Consider the following 20,280-nt stretch of genomic DNA (forward strand, 5'->3'; position numbering starts at 1 on the left):
CGATGAAAGATTCAAATGGCAAGGAGAAGTACTAGAAACTCACCTCCGTGGTGAGCTATAGCCTATAGGTTGACATCAACCAGCTGCCGAGCAAACGGAGCCTGCTTCTGGGTGTTCTCAAGCTTTGTGGACAGCTTGGTGAGCTCAGACACCGCGGCATGCCCTTGCCCCCCAAAAATGTCCCAGAGCTAATGCTCCTAGGAATCCTAGAGGACGAACCATGCCTTCGATGGGTCCTCAGGGCAGGGCCACTCTAGGTCACCCTCCGATGAACCACCGGAGGGCCTAGCCTCCGACCGGACCACTGCCAGCTCCCGTGGCAACACCAGCGGTTCTGCCATGGTATCTGCCTCGTCGTCAGATGGGATCTCCACCACCTTGCTTGCATGAGACGCCGTCGGGCATCCCAACTCTATCCCGGCCATGCTTTCCTCCTGCGCCTTTGGCTCTGACGATAAGGATGGGTCGTGCAGCCCTCCACCCAGCGAGGTGGGGAGCTCACCTCCCCTCATCTCCTCCACCACGACCGGTGAAGGAGGGGCCATAAGAGTTACCTCCAACGCCACCTCCACCATCGACACCGGGATTACCGCCAACAACGTCGCCGCTGCTGTCATGTTATCAGTAGCCACCCTGGGGGGCACCACCCCTAGGAGGGAAGGCTTCACCGCCGCCACCCTACTGCCCCCTTCGCTTGCCGCAACATGCTGTAGAGTGGGCCTCCAAACCTCTCGCACAAGGGTCGGGGCGATGCTCAACCCTGGCATCCCCCGGCCACTGACAAAAATCATGGGTAAGCCACACTCTAAAATAGACTCAACCACCAAAAGTCAAAGAAGCAGCAAAAGGAAACATACCTGGTGGCGAGTGGCACTACTCTGAAGGTAGGCTCTGATGATGATGGGCCCATAGGACGAGGACCGCTCCCGGACTGTGACACGCACCCCCTCACTTTAGATGGGGTCAGAGTCATCTCAACCGGCTCCTACCCGGCCTACAGGTCACTACGGCCTCTGGCTCAGGGCTCTTTGACCGAAGCAGCAGGTGGGGCGTCCCCCGACTGTGAGTCACGCGTCGACCGGTCGCCAGTCTGCCCCTCAAACTACCTGGACTGCTCGACCGCACCCACGGTAGGCAGGGCCTCCTTCGGTCGCAAGTCTGGCGTTGGCACCAACCCTATCGCCGCACAAGCGTCGATCCGCTCCTCGGACCGCTCGGCTCCCCCAGCCATGTCCGCCATAGGTGACAACGGGACCAGTGACATCGTCGAGAGGTGCGGTGATGGCGTCCGCTTCGTCGCTCGCTCACCAACGGCGTCCGCGCTCGCCGCACGCTTCCTCAACGCAGAAACCTCCGTGCACCGCGTGGCCTCCTGCTCCTCACCAGTGGATGTCGCCGTAGGGTCACGACACACCGCCAAGGTCGCAATGACCTCCTGACTCTCCTCCTCATCGGAGAAGACCATGTCATCCAAATCCGTAGGATCATCCGACGTGAGTTCTAACTCGACGTCGCTCATACGTTCCCCGGCCCTCACGCGCCAGGTGACCCCCTTCTTCTTCTCTTCCTTTCGCTGAACCTCCTTAGTTTTCTTCTTCTTCCGGGCGTCTACCACCTCCTTCTAGGCTACCTACCGGGCCCGGCCAGCCGGTCCCTCGGGAACGTGCGGCCGAGACTTGTACCTCCCAAGCCCCTATGGAACGAATGAACCAAAATAAAAAAAAGAAGGGAGCAGAGAAAAAAGCACGAACAAAATAAGGGAGCATACCAGCATGGGCACGATCGAGGCATTAAATGGTATGGGTTTTCCCACCACTGTCTCTCTAGACCTCAGCTGCAGCACTCGACCGACACGACTCCAGATCTTGTCGTCCGATAGCTCCTCCGGTGATGCGTGGTCTAGGTCCGACCGACCGCCGTACATCCACATCGGGTGCGTCCTCTCCGCCAACGGCGCAACCCGGCGATGGTAAAGGGTGTGGAACACCCACACCCCATCGAGGCCGCCCCTTATGAGCTTCTAGAGCTCCTCCTCGATGGCCTCCATCTTGTGCTTCTCCGTGTGGGCATAGCCCCATGACCAACTCTTCTGCTTCTCCGGCCTCCCGTTGGTAAACGCTGGAAACGGTGCCCCTGCCAAATTCCTAATGTAGAACCACTCCCCATGCTATCCCTGGTTGGAGTCACAGGGGGAATATGTGGGATACGAGCCTCCCACATGCGGCTTCCTCTGCATGGCGAAGCCTCCGACCGGTGTGATCTCGGCCGAACTCCAGCCCACCATAGCTCTCTCGGAGAAGAAGAGCCAGAAGAGATCCACATGCGGCTCCATCCCGAGGAAAGCCTCGCAGATGGTCACAAAACCAGCAATGTGTAGCACCCCCCATCGGATTGATGTGCTGCAGTTCCAGATCCCACTCATTGAGGAGCCCACATAGGAACCAGTGCGTGGGATATCCTAATCCACGCTTGTGGAAGGTAAGGAAAGAAACCACCTCATTGGGACGAGGTTGTGGGAACTCCTCCCCTCTAGGGACCCTCCAGTGCACCACCTCCTATGGTGGCAGAAACCCCTTCGCGATGAAAGCCTCTAGCACCGACTTCCTCACGTTGGACGTCTGCTAGTCCGACATTTCGCTCCGGATCGAAAAAAGGTCGATGAGTTCCTCTCTTCTCCCTCGCTCTCTCCCCTTCTTTCCCAGAAACCTCCACGGCTCTCAGGAACGCTCACGGTAAAGAGGAAAAGAGAAGGCGGTGATAGATGAAGAACAGGCAAAAGAGCAGAACGAAAACCCTCTCCCTTCTCCTACTTAAGGAAAAGGGAGCAGCGGTTACGGAGGGACACGCCGATCGAGGAAGCCTGAACGACGGGGCGAGATTTTCTCTTTCTTTCATTTAATGTAGATAAGACGTGCCCTGAACCGATGAGACGTGCCCTGCTCGATGGAACGGCTCTTGATCGGATGGGACGTGGCCTGGCCATGGCCTACCACTACCGCACGATCAACCACTACCACATGACGGGCATAGGAACTGAAGTGCCACCGCATGTGGGTGGCTCCCCACTTCCCCAGGCCAGACCTAAAGGAACCCGAATGACAGGTAAGGATTGACATCGGATGATAGGTAAGGAAGCGAAGGGGCACCCCATGTAGGCCACGCCGACTCCATTGCGGACAACGAGCACAGGTCTCGATCGAACATTTCCGACTGAAGCTCTCCGAACCCCATCACTTAGGTCGTCAAGGTCCTAGTCGAATTTTTCTGACTAAGGCTCTCCAAGCCCTGTCACTCCAATTGTCAAGGTAAACATTGCTAAAAACCCCCTCTATTTCTTTACAAATCATTCATACATCCATACATGCATTCATTTCATATGCCTGAACCCTCGTATGGTTAGGGCATGAACCGCCCAGGGGCTCGGGAACTAAGCATCGCACGTGCAGTGAAATACACCAGAACGCTCCGTGTTGCGTCACGAAGCGGCGTTTGCCTCATTCGACATGAGCAAACAACAGAGCCAGGGGAGAAAACCATAGATGAGCATCGTGCGGCCTTCGCCTAGTCTGGCAAACCGGGTCATCTCAACCTTCTCGTTCGATCGTGAACCTCTTACCAAGCCCACAGAATCTCCATCGAGGGGAGGCCATTAGGCCACCCGGGTCGGTCTCTAGAATGACCTAGGCATCTGCTGGGTTGCAGGTAAAGGAGTAGTGGAATGCCATAAGAGGGCTATGTCGACCCCGTCATGAATGACGGACCTAGATTCCGCTCGATCGCACCCGTTAGCGAGCTCACTGGGCTAGTCTTCGAGCCCGAGCGATTGGGATAGGCGATGAAACTCAGCCCCTTTGGTTGTGAGGAACCGGATGGGGTAGCGCAAAATAACTCACATCGACCCCCACGAAGGCCCAACAAGGCTCGGGGGCTCAAATGCCAAAACCTTGGGACTGCGACTTCGAACTTGCGTCGACAGGATCTATGACATCTAGCTACGGCTTGGGACCATGACTCTGAACTCGCATAACAGCTTCATTTCCGACTACGCTACACAAAAATCCGGGGACCGCGACTCCGAACTCGCATAACAGCTTCACTTTCGACAAAAACCCTAGGACCGTGACCCCGAACTCACATCGACAGGATCTACTATATCTGGCTATGACTTGGGACTGTGACCCCAAACTCACGTCGATAGGATCTACGACATCCGGCTACGGCCTAGGACCACAACTCCGAACTCGCATAACGGCTTCACTTCCGACTGCACTCCAAGAAACCCTGGCTAGGGACCACAACTCCAAACTCTTAAAAAAACTAACTGAACTAACTACCTCGGCTGCCTAGGCCGTACCAACATTAGGACCCACGGGCTCTGTCTCGTCCGTCTCTAGAACTAACCATTTCAAAATCACGACGCGCACCAATGCCAGGGTCTGTCCAAACTAACTTCCTCACCCGATCCATGGCACACATCGACACCGGGATCAGTAAGTTCTATTTCAATCCGATCTTCATGCCTAAAAAACGCCTCGACTACACAACATCACCTTGGTTGACAAAATTCCATCTCAGACTAAAAACACGCACACATGCCCGCTAAAAATAAAACCCCCCAAACATTTTTGCCCAAACCGCCCGGGGGCTCGGGGGCTACACCCGTCCACAAGACAAAAACCCCTCGAATGATTCTACCCGAATCGCTCGGGGGCTCGGGGGCTCCTGTCAGGTTCATAAACCCAAGGTCCCTCAGGGACCGGCTTCTACGCCAAGGCTCGGTCCAAGAGTCTAAAAACAACAGGGCAAAGGAACGATCCAGCAACCGATCGGAAGGCCAGGCCCAGGAAGAGCAATGCCCGCTCATCGGCTACTTTAGCCCACCTATCCGACCGGAGCACTCAATTCATGCTCCAGCTGCCTCCGGACGGCCTCTCCGATCAGAAGGCCTGCCCCGAGCCCTACTTCCTACTCCGACCCCACGACCGGGGCTCATAGGAACCCTACTCACCACTCTTCTTCGACCGGCACACTCAGAGCCGACTAGAGCCATTCGACCAGGGGCGCCCCGTTTGGTAGGAACCAGAAGACGTGCGGAGAAAGGCAAGGCAAGGCTCACAAGTCAAAACCACTGTACCAGGGACCATACCCTGCACGAAATAGTACTCTATAGCCACCCTGACACAAACAGTATTGTAGGCGCCGATATCTCCCCCTACAGTATTGTAGAGGCCGTTAAAACTCCCATACGGTAAGCCCCCCCGCGTGTCTCTGGACATCGATCGCAGTATGGGTACTAGGATTTGCCGTACCGGGTGAACATAGTGCGGCTCCTCACATGCCACTAGGCATCAAATAATATTTGCAGGTATCGGTGTCCATCCTTCCTGAAGAAGATAGCCCGACCTCCCGTGTGTATCTGATATTCTACAGCGACATCAACAGTGTTGGGGGCACTACCATTATCCAATCTTCATCAGCGTAGGCAACAAGGCTTAGAAACATCCGTACTCTCTCTTTCTCACTTGTAAAGCCATCCTCTTTATCTATAAAATGGGATGTGCTCCCTCCAACAAAGGAGAGGTCGACTTCTTCAAGTTCAGACTCACTAGATCGATAGCTGACAACCCCTCAAGCATACGCTTGGACTTCTAGCTCATAGCGGAGTTCCGGTCGCCCTCGGCCCTTCCGGTCGGACCCGACCGGGCCTCTTGAACACCTCTCCTTTCTCCTTCTTGTTTGTAACCCCACTACAGACTTCGAGCACCTGGGCTCAGGAATAAAGTCACCGACCGACCCCGACTGGACGTAGGGCATGTTGCCCAAACCAGTATAAATTCTGTGTCATTGAGTGCTAGGCCACCTCCGATCACAACGTACAACAAAACTACAAATATTTACTAGTTGGTCACTTTCTGCACCGACAGGTCCAGTCTAAACGTACAGAGTGGCTGACTATTCGACTGCGGGGGCGTGTTAGAATAGGCGCCTATGGGCTGGTCATGGACCTGGCGCCTAAGCCTATCGGCTGGGCTGCCTCTAGGGATTATGGTAGATGATTATTGATTAGGCAAGAATCATCGTTGATTGGGTGTTTCTATAAACCCTTCCTGATCCTTGTCAATATAATGTACTCCATGTACCCATATCAATCTATCACAATTTCCCGAGACCTATTCACTTTCAAAATGGTTATATTTCAGGTACCATCCACCCAGACAAGGTATATCATCCTTCTTCTGAAATAATATCTATTTGTTATTCAGAATTACCACTAATAGTATAGCTTTCTGTTGCTACTGCAGGAGCAACTGAATCGAATGGAGAAGTTATCAGTAAACATGAAAAGAAAAGTAGGCAGATGAGGCAAATTTGGAAGACAATTGCAATAATTTCAAGGTGCTTCACCCTTCTACAGTATAGTGCTGAAATAGCATGAATTCTTAATTTCACATTTCTTCTGAATGAGTATTCAAATGTTGCATTTGCTGTTCATAACCACTAATACTTTAGTTCTCTGTTTAGTGCAAGGTTAACATATGCATAGTTCACATATTAGTTAAAACCTATGTTAATCTAATATTTACTCTAACATCCATTACTGAGTCAGCAACAACAAAGCTCAAATTATCTTGCTGGCGAGCAGGAAAAAATGGGTGCTGGAATTGTAACCGTGGCTTTTGCTGGAAATGAACAGGTCTCTCCACCCCTCCCTCTCTTCCTTGTTGGAGTTGTTCCAAATTCACTCCAGGATCTAGGCCGGGCTTCTGATGGAGCGAAGCGGAGGCCCGTCGCCGGAGGCTTGGGCCGGAGCGTATATAGGTTTCGTGGAGATTTGATTCTTTTGTAAGCCGCCATAGGCGTGTAACCCAAAACTCTTGAGATAGTGAGATTGTGGCTGGCTGGTGCCCGTGATTTTTCCCCTTCACATCGAAGGGGTTTTCCACGTTAAATATTCCTATACGTCGTTCATAACATCCCTCTCCCTCCTCCCTCCGTCAGATCACAATCTTATTCATCTGTTCTTTTCTTAATTTTATAGTTTCTGTCAAAACCATAAGAATCCATATTTTCCTATGGTTTGTCTCACAGGTTTCTAAGAATCAAAATGGGCGAAAGCGCAAACATCCTATCTCCTCCTCTGGCCCAAGCCAATAGCTCTGGTACTACAAATACTGCTGGTGCTTCCCCCAGTTCGACACCCTCAACTCCTTCCGCACATTCTCCAGGAGACCATATCAACGCCACTGCAGCACCAAAATGCGAGCTCATGTACAGCTTTAGTTGTTTATGGTTCTGAGGGCCCGGTGCTGCCAATAGGGTCGCCAACCAACCAACTTGTAAGTTGCTCTATGCTAGTACACTCTTCGGTGAGGTAGCTGCACATACATTTATGTGGAAGCCTGGGAAGTTTGTTGTTTTGTTGAATTTTATTTATTTGTTTATTTATGATATTTGAAGGGTGGGCCTAGTGCCAGCGGTAGAGTCTTACCGCCTGTGACCGGAAGGTCTCGGGTTCGAGTCGCGGTCTCCTCGCATTGCACAGGCGAGAGTAAGGCTTGTCACTGACACCCTTCCCCAGACCCTGCACAGAGCGGGAGCTCTCTGCACTAGGTACGTCCCTTTTTTTTTTTGTTTATTTATGATATTTCTTAACTCTAGGTTGATATGGATCGCTACGTGGAGGATGGCTCCATGGAAGAGAATTTAGAACCATTCTTGTCACATAATGGCACAAACCCAAGAGCTGCTGGCAGCCATTGTATCAGTTCTGGAAAAGGTTTGTGGCATATGCTATCTGACTATCTGTTTAGTTATACATCAACCTAACAATCAGTTGTGTAAGTTTTTGTAACAAAAACTGTCGGCACTAGACCTACGCAGAAAAACCCCATTCTTAAAAATTGACACAAACTCTTTGAGGACATCCTAGTGATTTGGGATATTTATTTCTGTCATAAATGGCTAGTAGTATATGCTTTGATTTTCTCTTACATGTATTCAGGATATCAGGATATATCCTTCGAGAGGTTTCTTCAGCCCAAGCAAGCACAAGCAGTGTTCTGTGTTGTCATTTCTCATCAGATGGAAAATTAGTTGCTACTGGAGGTCATGATAAGAAGGTAAAATGACGTGTTGTTGTGCTTGCTAAGCTATTTAGTGGACTTGATAGCTGTGAAACTTGTTCAAAATCACCATTAATGCTGTAGTAATATGTAATTGCTAATTACCTTCTGTATCTGGCAATGCAGGTTTTCCTGTGGAATGCTGACAATGTGAAACAAAAATCAATGCTAGAGGAGCATTCTCTGCTCATAACTGATGTGCGCTTCAGCCCAAGCACTCCGCGCCTTGCCACCTCTTCATTTGACAAAACTGTGAGGGTTTGGGATGCCGCTAACGTAAGTGTTATTATCAGTCCAGGTTTTCCTGCCTTTTTTCCCCCACATGATCATGTCCTTATGTCAGGTGACGTGTGTTTCACCATGCTGCATTGCACAACTGTCAATTAACACATACTAATATATGTCATTGCATTTATTTTCTTTCTTGCTCTAGGTTCTTTCACTCTGCAGTTCATGCTTCACATATGTGATAATTTTCTCTTGATGATCACATTCTGTCATGTAATATGCAGTTATGTTTTTTTTTGCGAGAAATGCAGTTATGGTATATTAATACACCTGCCAGTAACATTCAATGATATGTTGCATTGCTCATTTTTTATTTTGAAATCTAAGGATGCCTTACATTGCCCTTTTCCACTGAAACTATGTGTATTGATTATGGTGTGAAGCCACAAAGAAAGCAGTTAGCAATCCTGTTCATGATTATGAAATGGAGTTAATAGGTGATGTGCATCATGCATGATAATTCTAAACATTTGGTTACATGAGAGATGCCTGCCCTGTAATTGCAGCAAAGTATGTTTGCGTTTTACTGCTTTTCAGTTTTCTATATCTCATAGTTAATTCTGTGGAATTGATTTTTGCAGCATGATTATTCAATTCGTACATTCACTGGGCACTCAGCATCTGTTATGTCACTTGATTTCCACCCAAACAAGGATGACCTCATTTGTTCTTGTGATGGGGACAATGAGATACGATTCTGGAGCATCAAGCATGGAAATGTTGTCCGAATTTTCAAGGTTTCTCAGCTTGACTTAGTTTTTTGCCGACCTGTAATTTTCTTCTTGTTGCTAACACACAAAAGAGTTGTCCACCTGAGTAGCAAGCATTGATAATATATGTATACCGTTGTGAGTAGCATGCTGTAAAATAGTAAGCTATCGCCAGGCATAATCAGCAACTTGTCTCAAATGTGACAATACTATCTCCTGTGTTTTTCTATTTTTTTTCCTTGAACATGTAGAGAGCTGCACGGCCATTGTAGTAAGAGGATTTTTCTGTATGCTATACCTTTTGTAGGGAGGTTCGACCCAGCTGAGATTCCAACCACGTTATGGAGGATATCTTGCAACAGCTTCAGATAATGTAGTCTCTATCCTGGATGTGGAGACAAACTTGCGTGAGGAGATTTGAGGTTCGTAAGTGACTGAGGTGCACTCAAGGACAGTTTGCTTAACTTGAATATGTTTGCAAGTCACACCTTGCTAGCTGTGCGCCCCTACTGATGCAGAGGCTGGAACCTTATTATAGGAACAATCCTTGATCTAAAAATAATCTTGCTAACTGTAGTCAGCATTCATTTATATATTAATCACTATAGTTCCCCTGTTATTGAGAAGAGGTCACTTAAAGCAACCCTGATAATCTGATTTCTTGGAAATTGCAGAGCCACACTCAGGGTGTTGATTCCGTGTGCTGGGATCCCACTGGCGAATATGTGGTGTCTGTCAGTGAAGACATAGTGAAGGTGTGGTCTTTGAACGATGAGAGCTTTGTGAATGAGCTTAACTGCAGTGGGAGAAAGTTCACTTCATGTACTTTCCATCCTACTTATCCATCCTTGCTTATCATTGGCTGTTACCAGGCAAGTTACTTTCCCTTGCATGTCTTTACTCACTGTTGACTGTTCATTCCAAAACTATATTGCATGGACCTATGGTGCCTGTCTTCGAATGGTGGTTTTCAACTTCATACACTGACCTTCAACTATTCAATATCTAGATTTCAACTGCTACTAGTTCCACTTTTAGTAAGGATAGAGAAATGCCGGTCTTCTAAAAGAAGTGATACTGTATGAAGTGTCACAAAAATATCAATCTGTTGTATGTCGCAGCTGTTGTAGGACAACTCTGAACATTTGCTGCCATGAAGTATCTCTGATATATATGAGTGAATAATAGTTTAGCACAATTCCATGACCACTGCAACTGCTATTTTTCTGCACCCTTCATTCATCTCTGAGATATCTTGTGGCCCTGTGCTGAATGCAGTCTCTGGAGCTGTGGGACATGTCAGAGAACCGGAGCGGACCACTGCAGCGAAAGACAGCCTCGTCTCAGCCTTGGCCTCGTCAAGCTCTGGCCTGGTTGCTTCCACAAGCCATGACAAGTATGTCAAGCTGTGGAGATGAGCTTGCCTTGAGTCTTAGCGCGCCCTGGCGTTAACTACGTTGGACGCCCAACCCTTTTGCTTTTGGCACCATCAGCTGCCAGCTGCTCAGCTGTGCATGCTGCTGGTGTGTTGCAGTAGCACTCAGGATGGTGACTACATATATTACTCTACCGCCTGACTGAACATGTGGCCGTGGAAGTAGCATGCAGTAAACCCTGAACAAGTGGTTTAACATTAGCTTTTGTATAGGAAATTAGAACACGGGTTATATTAAGTATCAAATGTCTGTAATGTCTGTCACTATCTGGACATCTGAAATGGCCATGGCTCGAAAGCTTTTGCTGCTGCAAGCCTGCAACTCGGCTTCGGCAAGGGATAATCTGTGCTTGTGTCGTGTGTGATGTAGTGTTGCATCTAAAGCAGATGCTTCAAGTCTAGAAAGATGCAAGATTGGTAGTCCCAACTTACAAGAAAGGAATCATTGCCCGTGATGCCTAATGCAACAAGATTCCCGTATTCAACACGTACTTAGAAAATGTAGAGCTGCAGTTCCGATTCCTCGACGCCAATGCCAGGAAGAACAGCTATAGCTCCGGTCATACAAGTTCTATGGACTTGTTTGCTATGCCTGCGTCGAATCATCTTCGTCTGCAAATTTGTTCGAGGTAAGATCACTACGTAAGTTCTTTGATAGTTCTCTCATATCTCTGGAATTTGGATGTTGCATATATATATATTATTATTACTATACTACCGAAACCTACATCTAGAATCTATCTGTATGCTTTTCCTGCGAAGCGTTTTCCGTTTTCCTGTGGTTTACTACTTGAAATCTGCCTGAGTGTGTTCGTAAGTAGGGTGTTGTATACAATTATTACGGTGTCTTGGAGATGTATGCGTGAGTGTGTTCGTAAGGGTGTACATGTATATACATGAATGAACTTCCCGTGAGCGTGAGCAACCATGTGTTTTTTCTAAAGAAAAAATTCGTAGGATTTGGCAAGCCATCCAACTCATTTCATATGTTTTTTTCCTGCTGCCGAGGCAGACGTATCAATTGTTCGAAAGAGCCCTCTCAGATCGAGTGACAATTGCATAATTTCAAACGAAGAAAAATTATCCTAGCATTAACACAAGAGAACTATAATGTTTCAAAAAGCTTTCGAATATTTCCTTCAAATTATATTCCAAAAAAAAAAAAAACGCAAATGAGGACAACTGCTCCGGTTTTGGGTTGAGGAGGCCGGCCGAGCGCTTGGGTTTAGCTTACACGCATCAAGCTTCCTCTTAATAACTCGCTTCCCCCTCATCTAATCACCCATTCTTCGTCTCGCCGTCTCCACCCCCAAAAACCCTAGACGCCACCCTCTCCCGCCGCCGCTCGCCGCCATCCGCGGCCATGGATCTCCTGCGCTCTCATCTCCACAAGGTCCGGATCCCGGAACCCACGAACCGCATCCACAAGGACGAGTGCTGCGTCTCCTTCGATACCCCGGTAACAACCATGCCCCCATCCCTTCCCGTTCCTCAGCTCCAACTCGATTCGTTAGGGTTAGGGTTTGAGGCGACTTGAATATGTGTGGCTTGCGTGTGCGCAGAGGTCAGGGGGAGGCCTGTATGTGGACATGAGCTCGTTCCTGGGGTTCGGGAGGGAGTACGTGGAGTGGAACTTCGAGAAGACGGGGAACCCCGTGTACCTCCACATCGTGCAGCGCCGGAAGCCGGAGCCCGACGAGGCGGATCGCCCGCTTAAGAAGCCCACCCTCCTCGCTATAGGTATGTGTTCTTCTTAGCTTGATTGAAGCCAACAGTTCAGGCAGTAAATATTTGATGCTCTGCCTAGCTTGAGTGAATTGTGTAGCAGTGTCGCCAACAGTTCATCAGATAGTAAATATTGTTATGTAAATGGGTATGCTGTACTTATGATGATCGCGCGGCACAATGATGCTTTAAATCCTTCTATGTAAATGGGTATGCTGTACTTATGGTGATCGTGCGGCATAATGATGCTTTAAATCCTTTTCATTGTCTGCTATGTAACTGAATTGTGTGTTTAATTTTTACATGATTATTGGTTGAACTATGATAGACAGAAAGGGGTGCATTGCATCTGGATTCATATGAAATGTGTCAATTGTGTAGCAGTGTCGCCATAATACTACAGGAATACTAGTAGAATATATTTTCGTTCTGTGCTTTGTTGTTGAAGCCGTTTTAGTAAGCAAGGTCGGGGTATGGCACTATGCTGTTTACTATTAAAAAAAATGAAGACTGGTGGACTTTTGAATTTAGAGTACTTTTGGCCTTATGGGGGTGGTTCCTAATTTTGTTGCATCATTTATTTATTATTATTAGTATGTGTACACTATAATGTCCTCCATATCTGAATCTGAAATTTCATAATTGAACTGGATGTTCTACAGTGTGTTCCTGTGTTTCCTGGCTTACAAATATTAGGATGTGGATCTAATAAACACTAGCGTTAAATCTACGTATTGAATGACCGTTTCGGTTTGTATTAATGATTTTTTCCCACAAATGATAGGTGTGGAAGGAGGTTTTGGTGATCAAGAACCAGAATATGACGATACTTTTGAAATTGTCATCTTACCTGATTTTATCTCTCTTCCATTTCCGTCAGTTGATTTGCCAGAGAAGGTAGTCTTTACCCTTTATGCAAATAGCAAAAGACCAAAGCTGTATGTACTTTAATTTAGGATGCGTATTTGCAGGTTAGGCTTGCGGTTGATAAAGTTTTACTTGCTGAAAGTGCTGATAGGAAAGAACAATTGGCTGCTTGGGTTGCTGACAAGAAGAACATTAGTGCATATGCTATGGACCTGCAACAGCTAGACAATGGTGTTATTGTGCCTCCTACTGGATGGAAGTGTAGCAAATGCGATAAAACTGAGAACCTCTGGTTGAATTTAACTGATGGTATGATCCTTTGTGGGAGGAAGCTTTGGGATGGGAGCGGTGGGAATAATCATGCCATTGAACACTATGAACAGACTAAATACCCTCTTGCGGTAAAGCTTGGGACAATTACTGCTGATTTGGAAGCAGCAGGTAATTGTACAACTGAACTTTTACAATTTATTTTCTTGTTTTTTTGGTTCGGAAATTCCAGGAAATGAAATTCTGTCTCCATTCTATGTATCAAACCTGTATTGCGATTTTTATTGAAAAAAACACAAAAAAACACTACCCAGTTCTATTTATTTGCTGAAGCATTCATATAGATATAGTTATGAGTCACTGGTTGGTTGTGCTGTTTATCACTTTAAGGTTGGATAATGGGATACAACTAAATGGCTGCTTAGTATTTGCATGTTACTAGTTTCAGTTACAAAGCTTAATGTGTGGAAACAAACACTTAGCCTTTTGTTTTCTTATTATACCAATTACCAATTAGTACAATTTTGAATATCTTCGTGGATCATGTAAAAATAATATTGATAGATTCAACCCAATTATCTTGATTGTTATATTTAAATAGTTTAATAAATGCAGTGTCATAAACTAATGCTCAAAGTTGCCTTCAGGGGCATGGAAACTAAAAAAGAATTTATCTGAAGGAAAGTAGTTTTGCAAACGGTAGAGTCTTACCGCCTGTGACCGGAAGGTCCCGGGTTCGAGTCGCGGTCTCCTCGCATTGCACAGGCGAGGGTAAGGCTTGCCACTGACACCCTTCCCCAGACCCCGCACACAGCGGGCGCTCTCTGCACTGGGTACACCCTTAAAGTAGTTTTGCAAACACTAATCTCTAAAAAACAGCACATGTTTATCTTGCTCTCTTTATTGAACACCTTAATTTATTTCACTAATATATGCAATCGCTGTGGTCGCTTTGGTTGCTTGTTAAAATACCTATTGATGCCATATTTTCTGTGACAGCTCAGATGTTTTCTCATACCCTGAAGATGATAGCGTTGAAGATCCGCTATTAGCTCAGCACTTATCACATTTCGGTATCGATTTTTCTTCACTTCAAAAGGTGAGTTATTATATCAATTTTATGTCATTTATGATTTATCTGTGATAGTTTTCTAGATTAATCGAACTTGATATGGACTAAAAGGCTTATTATAATTTAGCTCTGTTTTATGGAGCCTTTTGTGTGTTGAAAAAATGTAGAAGAATCAGATCTGAATAATAGTAATGACAAATATCTAAAGTACTTTGTGGTTGTAGGATCTAGGCTTTAGATCACATTGAGTATGCATTGTAGGATGCTCGCCAACTTCTTAACTGTTTTCTTGAACCCTTGAAAATTTTGATTATCAGTAGATGCTATTGCTCTAGGAGTTATTGGAAACAGTGAGTAAGATATCATTCAACGTAATATTCGTCAGGCAGATATATGTTACAGCTGGTGTTGCATAATACAGTATTTTTCTTGTTCAACATATACATAGAAGCAATTTTATGCTTGACCACATGGTTTATAAATTTGTTCTTGCAGACTGAGATGACTACTGCTGAGAGAGAACTTGATGCCAACACAAATTATGACTGGAATAGAATACAAGAAAGTGGAAAAGATGCTGAACTTTTGTTTGGACCTGGCTATACAGGTCTTGCGAATCTTGGGAATAGGTAGCATGATTTGACTTCATGAAATACCCTTCTTTTCTGACAATTCCTTGTAACAAATAATTTAGCACTCCTGTTTCTTCCTCTTTTACAGTTGCTATATGGCTTCTATAATGCAAGTCATCTTTTCAACCCATCCTTTCATATCAAGGTTGCTTTTACTTTTCACATTTGTTTTTGATACATTGTTACATTCGTATTTTTTTTCTTTTATTTTACTACTCTTCTTTTTTTCATTTCAGATACTTTGAGAAACAGAGTTTGAAAGCTGCATTTGCAACTGCACCAGCTGATCCAACAGTAGGCCTAAACATGCAAATGTAAGTTTATAGCCTTGCTAAAGTACCGATCTATGCATCTTTGTTGTTGATGTGCGTGTGTGATAAATGTTGATGTTTATTTAGTATATGTTGTCTACATTTTGTTTTTCTAGTTTTTATTGCTGAAGATATGCCTAACAAGACAATACATTAATCTAGTATTTGATCATTTGTTCCTTATGCTGAAAGTGTCATAAAATGGCTATATAATTGCATTACGTGCGCAACAACATTACAAATGAAATGATCACCTCTAAAATCAAATTTCATTGAGCCAACCCTTTTTTCTCTGCCATCACAATGGACAACACAAGCCTTATCACCTGGGCAGGATGCTAGTTAAGAGTCTTGTCACAAGTGTTAAACGATGTTAAAATCAATCATATAGCACTTCACAGGAAAATGTAATTTGTTCCACCTTCCATTCAAGCTATAATTAGCAGTTATATTTTCTATGCACGAACTGATCAAAATTTATTTGCTCTTATGCTTGTTTTTTTATAGGACAAAACTAGGACATGGTTTGCTCTCTGGTAAATATTCTGCACCAGCAAAGGAGGTATAATGGATTTCATTTCATATTGATTTGTTGTTATGGCTTCCAATTGCCAGTCCGTACCCTTTGCTATCCTGGTGTTCTCAGCATGTCACTAATGATGGTTTGGTGGTTCTGTCTTGCGTAGACTTCTTTTGACATGTCTATTGCTCTGCTCAATTGTACAAATGCTATTGCGGGCCTAAACATTTTTTTTATTATTGGCTTTTATCTCTTTCAACTGATAGTGAAACACCATGTACTCTTGCTGCACCTCTAGTTTATTGAGATTACAAGCCCTATCTAGTCATCACATGTGTTCTAATAAGCAAATCTGGTTCTTTGTTTCTGATTGTTTTTACTATTTTGTGCGTGCAATTTGATAGGGGCAGGAAGGGATACGTCCTCGCATGTTTAAGTCAGTTATTGCCGCTAACCATCCTGAATTTTCTAGTATGAGACAACAGGTAATGTTCTTTTCAACTCATAAGCTACAACAACCGTTTTTGTGCTGATTAAGGATCATTTTTTTTCTATTTTATATCAATAACTACAGTATTTTGTTTGAAATAAGTGTCTTAATCTTATTCGGTCTGAAATGTGTTCATACAGGATGCCCTCGACTTCTTCCTTCACCTTATTGACAGAGTTGAGAAGGCAAACCCTGGGAACCATGAGCAAAATCCTTGTTCCGGTTTCAAGTTCGTTGTTGAAGAGAGGGTCCAATGCCCTTCTGGGAAAGTTTCTTACAACAAACGGTCTGACTATATTCTTTCTTTGAGCATACCACTGCATGAGGCAACTAATAAAGGTAGCTTTTAAAATCTTGACTTCTAATTAAACATAATGTATTTTAGATCCTTGACATTTGTTGGATGTGCAGAGCAGCTAGAAGCTTTTAATGAGAAGAAAGCTGCAATGGACTTGGATGGAAAAGAAGTGTAAGGCATTCAATCATTTATAGTTCATCCAGTACCTAGTGAGTGTCGGCTTATGGATTACTGTGTTTCCATAACAGGTCTAACGAGGATATTGTCAGGCCTAGAGTCCCATTGGAGGCTTGCTTAGCGAGTTTTTCGGGGCCAGAGGAAATCCCGGATTTTTATAGCACTGCATTAAATTCGAAGACTACCGCCACTAAGTATGTACAATTTGAGCTCTTCAATTTTCAAGGATAGCATGACATAAGGTTCTCGTATCGAAGAACAATGCTTTGTTGCTATTTGACCAATGTTCTAGTTTTGTTTCCAATGAATTAATAAATATTTGGATATTATTGATAACCTTATATATCAATGTTCATCAGTGGCTATAGTAAAGCACATTTGTACATGAAAAATCATTGGAGACCAGTTTAACTAGGTCAAAATGCAGTGTAGTTGTGTAATACTTTAGCAACTAAGCATGGCACCTCAGACCAATGAAGGTACCATGAATTAATTTCATGATCTGCACACCTGTGCTTGACTTCCCTGATCAGTCCTAGTATTTGCATTTATTTTAATGCTTGACCTCCCTGAAGGTAGCATAAATTGCGGAAAACCTCCTGACATTAATTGATCCCTTTGTTGATTGAGTTTTCTTGATCAAAGAGCATATTTTATTTCTACACTGGTGGTATGCACTGATGACAACACTTTATTTATTTGTATGGACTACTAGGTGTTTGACATGTTTGTGTTATTTATGTGAATTGATGCTGAAGAACTATGTGATAGCTGCTTGTTATCGTGTTAGCATGAATCGGGTTTTAATTAAAGGAAGAAATGTTTCATGCAGGACTGCTGGTTTCAACACCTTTCCTGATTACCTTGTGTTGCACATGCGCAAATTTGTAATGAAAGCAGGATGGGTGCCAAAGAAACTCGGTAATACCCCCATCGCTGTTTATTTGAGCATAAATGCTGCATGTTGAAATAAAGGTATTCAAATGATCAAATCCATTAGAGACTAAGTAGAGAGCTTCTGGCACAGCACATGTCCAGTGTCCACATGACATTTTTCAGGCTGGTCTTAGCAAGTAATCCATCTTAGCCTTACCTACAACTCAGTTCAACTAGACCTGGTCCTGAATTTGATTAAAAAATCAGCTTGTATCAACAATATCATCTACAAATAATGATATTGGCAATATCTTGCTAGTATTTCAGCTCTGGTTTATCATTTCCTGTTCGTCTGAGAGTAAGCATTAGTACTGATTCCAAGTTGTGCTTACTTACATGACCCACAACTCTAATAATTTTCGTTCTGTCTGGGTATTTTTTTCTTTCAATTTAGGATCACTTGGTCTTGACAGTTTATTTCTTCGCAGATGTTTATATAGATGTGCCAGATATGATTGATATCACACGTATGCGCAGCAAAGGTGTACAGCCTGGGGAAGAGCTGCTACCTGAAGGAGGTCAGACTGTTATTCATTAGTTTTTTTTCCCCTAAATTTTTCTCTTCAGCTTTTGTGACTTTCAATGTACACTTTAGGTTCTGGTGACAACAGTGCCGAGCCTGCTCACCCCGTTGCCAGTGAGGATATTGTGTCCCAACTTGCAAGCATGGGCTTCAACTACCTTCATTGTCAGAAAGCTGCTATTAACACATCAAACACAGGAGTTGAGGAGGCGATGAATTGGCTCCTCTCTCACATGGATGATCCAGGTTGATTTGCCACTGCAGTTTTGTAGTTAATCATGCTTTTCATCATGAAATAATCAACTTGCAACTTCCAAGTCGAAATTTTGAGAGAAGAAACTGTTTTCCATCAAATTATTTTGTGATGCAGATATAAATGACCCAATATCAAAAGATTCACGTGCTTCTGAGCCATCTGTTGATGAAGCAAGCGTTCAAACTCTCGTTTCCTTTGGATTTCAGGAAGATGTTGCCATAACGGCCCTGAAAGCTTCTGTAAGATTCTCTTTTATGATTTGTTGTTCTGAGTAAACTATTTTGATTCTTAACCTTCAGAAAGTTAGCGATTGCTTATCTGTTCTAATTATTGTCTCCTGATTCCAACGTTATCAATCATCCTTGCAATGTTCTTATCTCTTTTCTGGTGGGATTCTTGTTTTGATGCGTATTAGGGCGGTAATATTGAGAAAGCTACCGACTGGATTTTCAGCCACCCCGAAGCATCGAGCTCAGTATCTGCTGATTCTTCCAATAGCAATGCTAATGCTGATGACGCATACATTCCAGATGGAAGTGGCAGTAAGTTTCACTAACCCCTTGTTTTGTTAGCCCGTGTAGTGGCATGTACAGGATACAAGCTGATGGCGTTCGTTTGAGATTTGTTTACCTTAACAATGCTTTCTGACATGTACAGGATACAAGCTGATGGCGTTCGTGAGCCATATGGGCACCTCGACCCACTGCGGTCACTACGTAGCTCATGTCCTCAAAGATGGGAGGTGGACAATCTTCAACGACAGCAAGGTCGCAGCATCTGTTGACCTGCCCAAGGAAATGGGCTACCTCTACTTCTTTCAGAGGATTAGCAACTAGGCACATCACACAGGCAAATACCGTCTTTACTGAATTCATAGTTCATGCACACAGTGAAAAGAATGGTGGGCTGTTAGGATGCTGTCATGCTGATTTTAAAGCGACTGTTTGCTCACATCCTGCCATGCTTGTTACCCACTGATCAACTGGGATATTTGCTTTTTCCTTGAGACAGCGAGTGGCAACTTCTGGTTACATCTGTGCTTCGTTATTGCTGATTTGCATTGGTGGTTGCCTTTTGTCTCTGCCTCGCTCCATACTTTTCTTCTGATAGCTATAGATTGGAAATAGGTGCCTCCACCACTACCTCATTTTCACGGTGGCAACTTCATCGGTTATTTGCTACGCTTTTCTACCTAATGTTGGTTATACACTAATTGCAGGCATTGGACATCGTCAATCAAATGAATTAGGTCCTGTTCGTTGCGTTGAAATTTGGCTTATGCTTGTAAGAGAAATACCGTTCGTTCGCTGAAAAGTACAGTTCAAGCGAACAGGGCCTTAATCACTTAGAAAAATCGAAATCACCGCTAGTCTGCTATCTTACTGTGTTAGTATGTCCATTTTTGAAGGGGCTGTAACATCCTTCACAATAAATAAAAAGGAATTGAGACCTACTTGTAAATCGTCACTCTACTATACTCATGTTTCTTTCTAAGTGTCGCTATTGCATGGCCGCTATGATATCTGTGTAGGTAAAACTTTTTTAAGTTTTACTAAGTTTTATATACATATTAACAACATTTATCTCATTAAATAAGTTTATTATGAAAATAGATTAATAATAATTATGTACCATCAATATTAATGT

The 20,280-nt window shown here is 44.5% G+C and overlaps 1 protein-coding gene and 1 pseudogene across 1 annotated transcript; both read left to right on the forward strand.

Annotated features, from left to right (window-relative positions):
- The first annotated feature begins 8,416 nt into the window (after window positions 1–8,416).
- On the forward strand, window positions 8,417–10,731 carry LOC136457622 (transcriptional corepressor LEUNIG-like; annotated as a pseudogene).
- Window positions 10,732–11,824: 1,093 nt separating this feature from the next.
- LOC136457623 (ubiquitin carboxyl-terminal hydrolase 14-like) lies at window positions 11,825–19,664 on the forward strand. Its single transcript, XM_066457648.1, has 19 exons — window positions 11,825–12,015; window positions 12,119–12,296; window positions 13,066–13,178; window positions 13,253–13,589; window positions 14,423–14,517; window positions 14,986–15,119; window positions 15,211–15,267; window positions 15,359–15,436; window positions 15,941–15,995; window positions 16,358–16,438; window positions 16,584–16,782; window positions 16,855–16,912; window positions 16,990–17,112; window positions 17,751–17,839; window positions 18,283–18,372; window positions 18,450–18,623; window positions 18,748–18,872; window positions 19,049–19,175; window positions 19,291–19,664. Exons 1-19 carry the CDS (start codon window positions 11,920–11,922, stop codon window positions 19,467–19,469), a joined length of 2,388 nt encoding a protein of 795 aa, XP_066313745.1. The 5' UTR covers window positions 11,825–11,919; the 3' UTR covers window positions 19,470–19,664.
- The last annotated feature ends 616 nt before the right edge of the window (window positions 19,665–20,280 follow it).

Source organism: Miscanthus floridulus, chromosome 6 (assembly GCF_019320115.1).
Source record: "Miscanthus floridulus cultivar M001 chromosome 6, ASM1932011v1, whole genome shotgun sequence".
NCBI lineage: Eukaryota > Viridiplantae > Streptophyta > Magnoliopsida > Poales > Poaceae > Miscanthus > Miscanthus floridulus.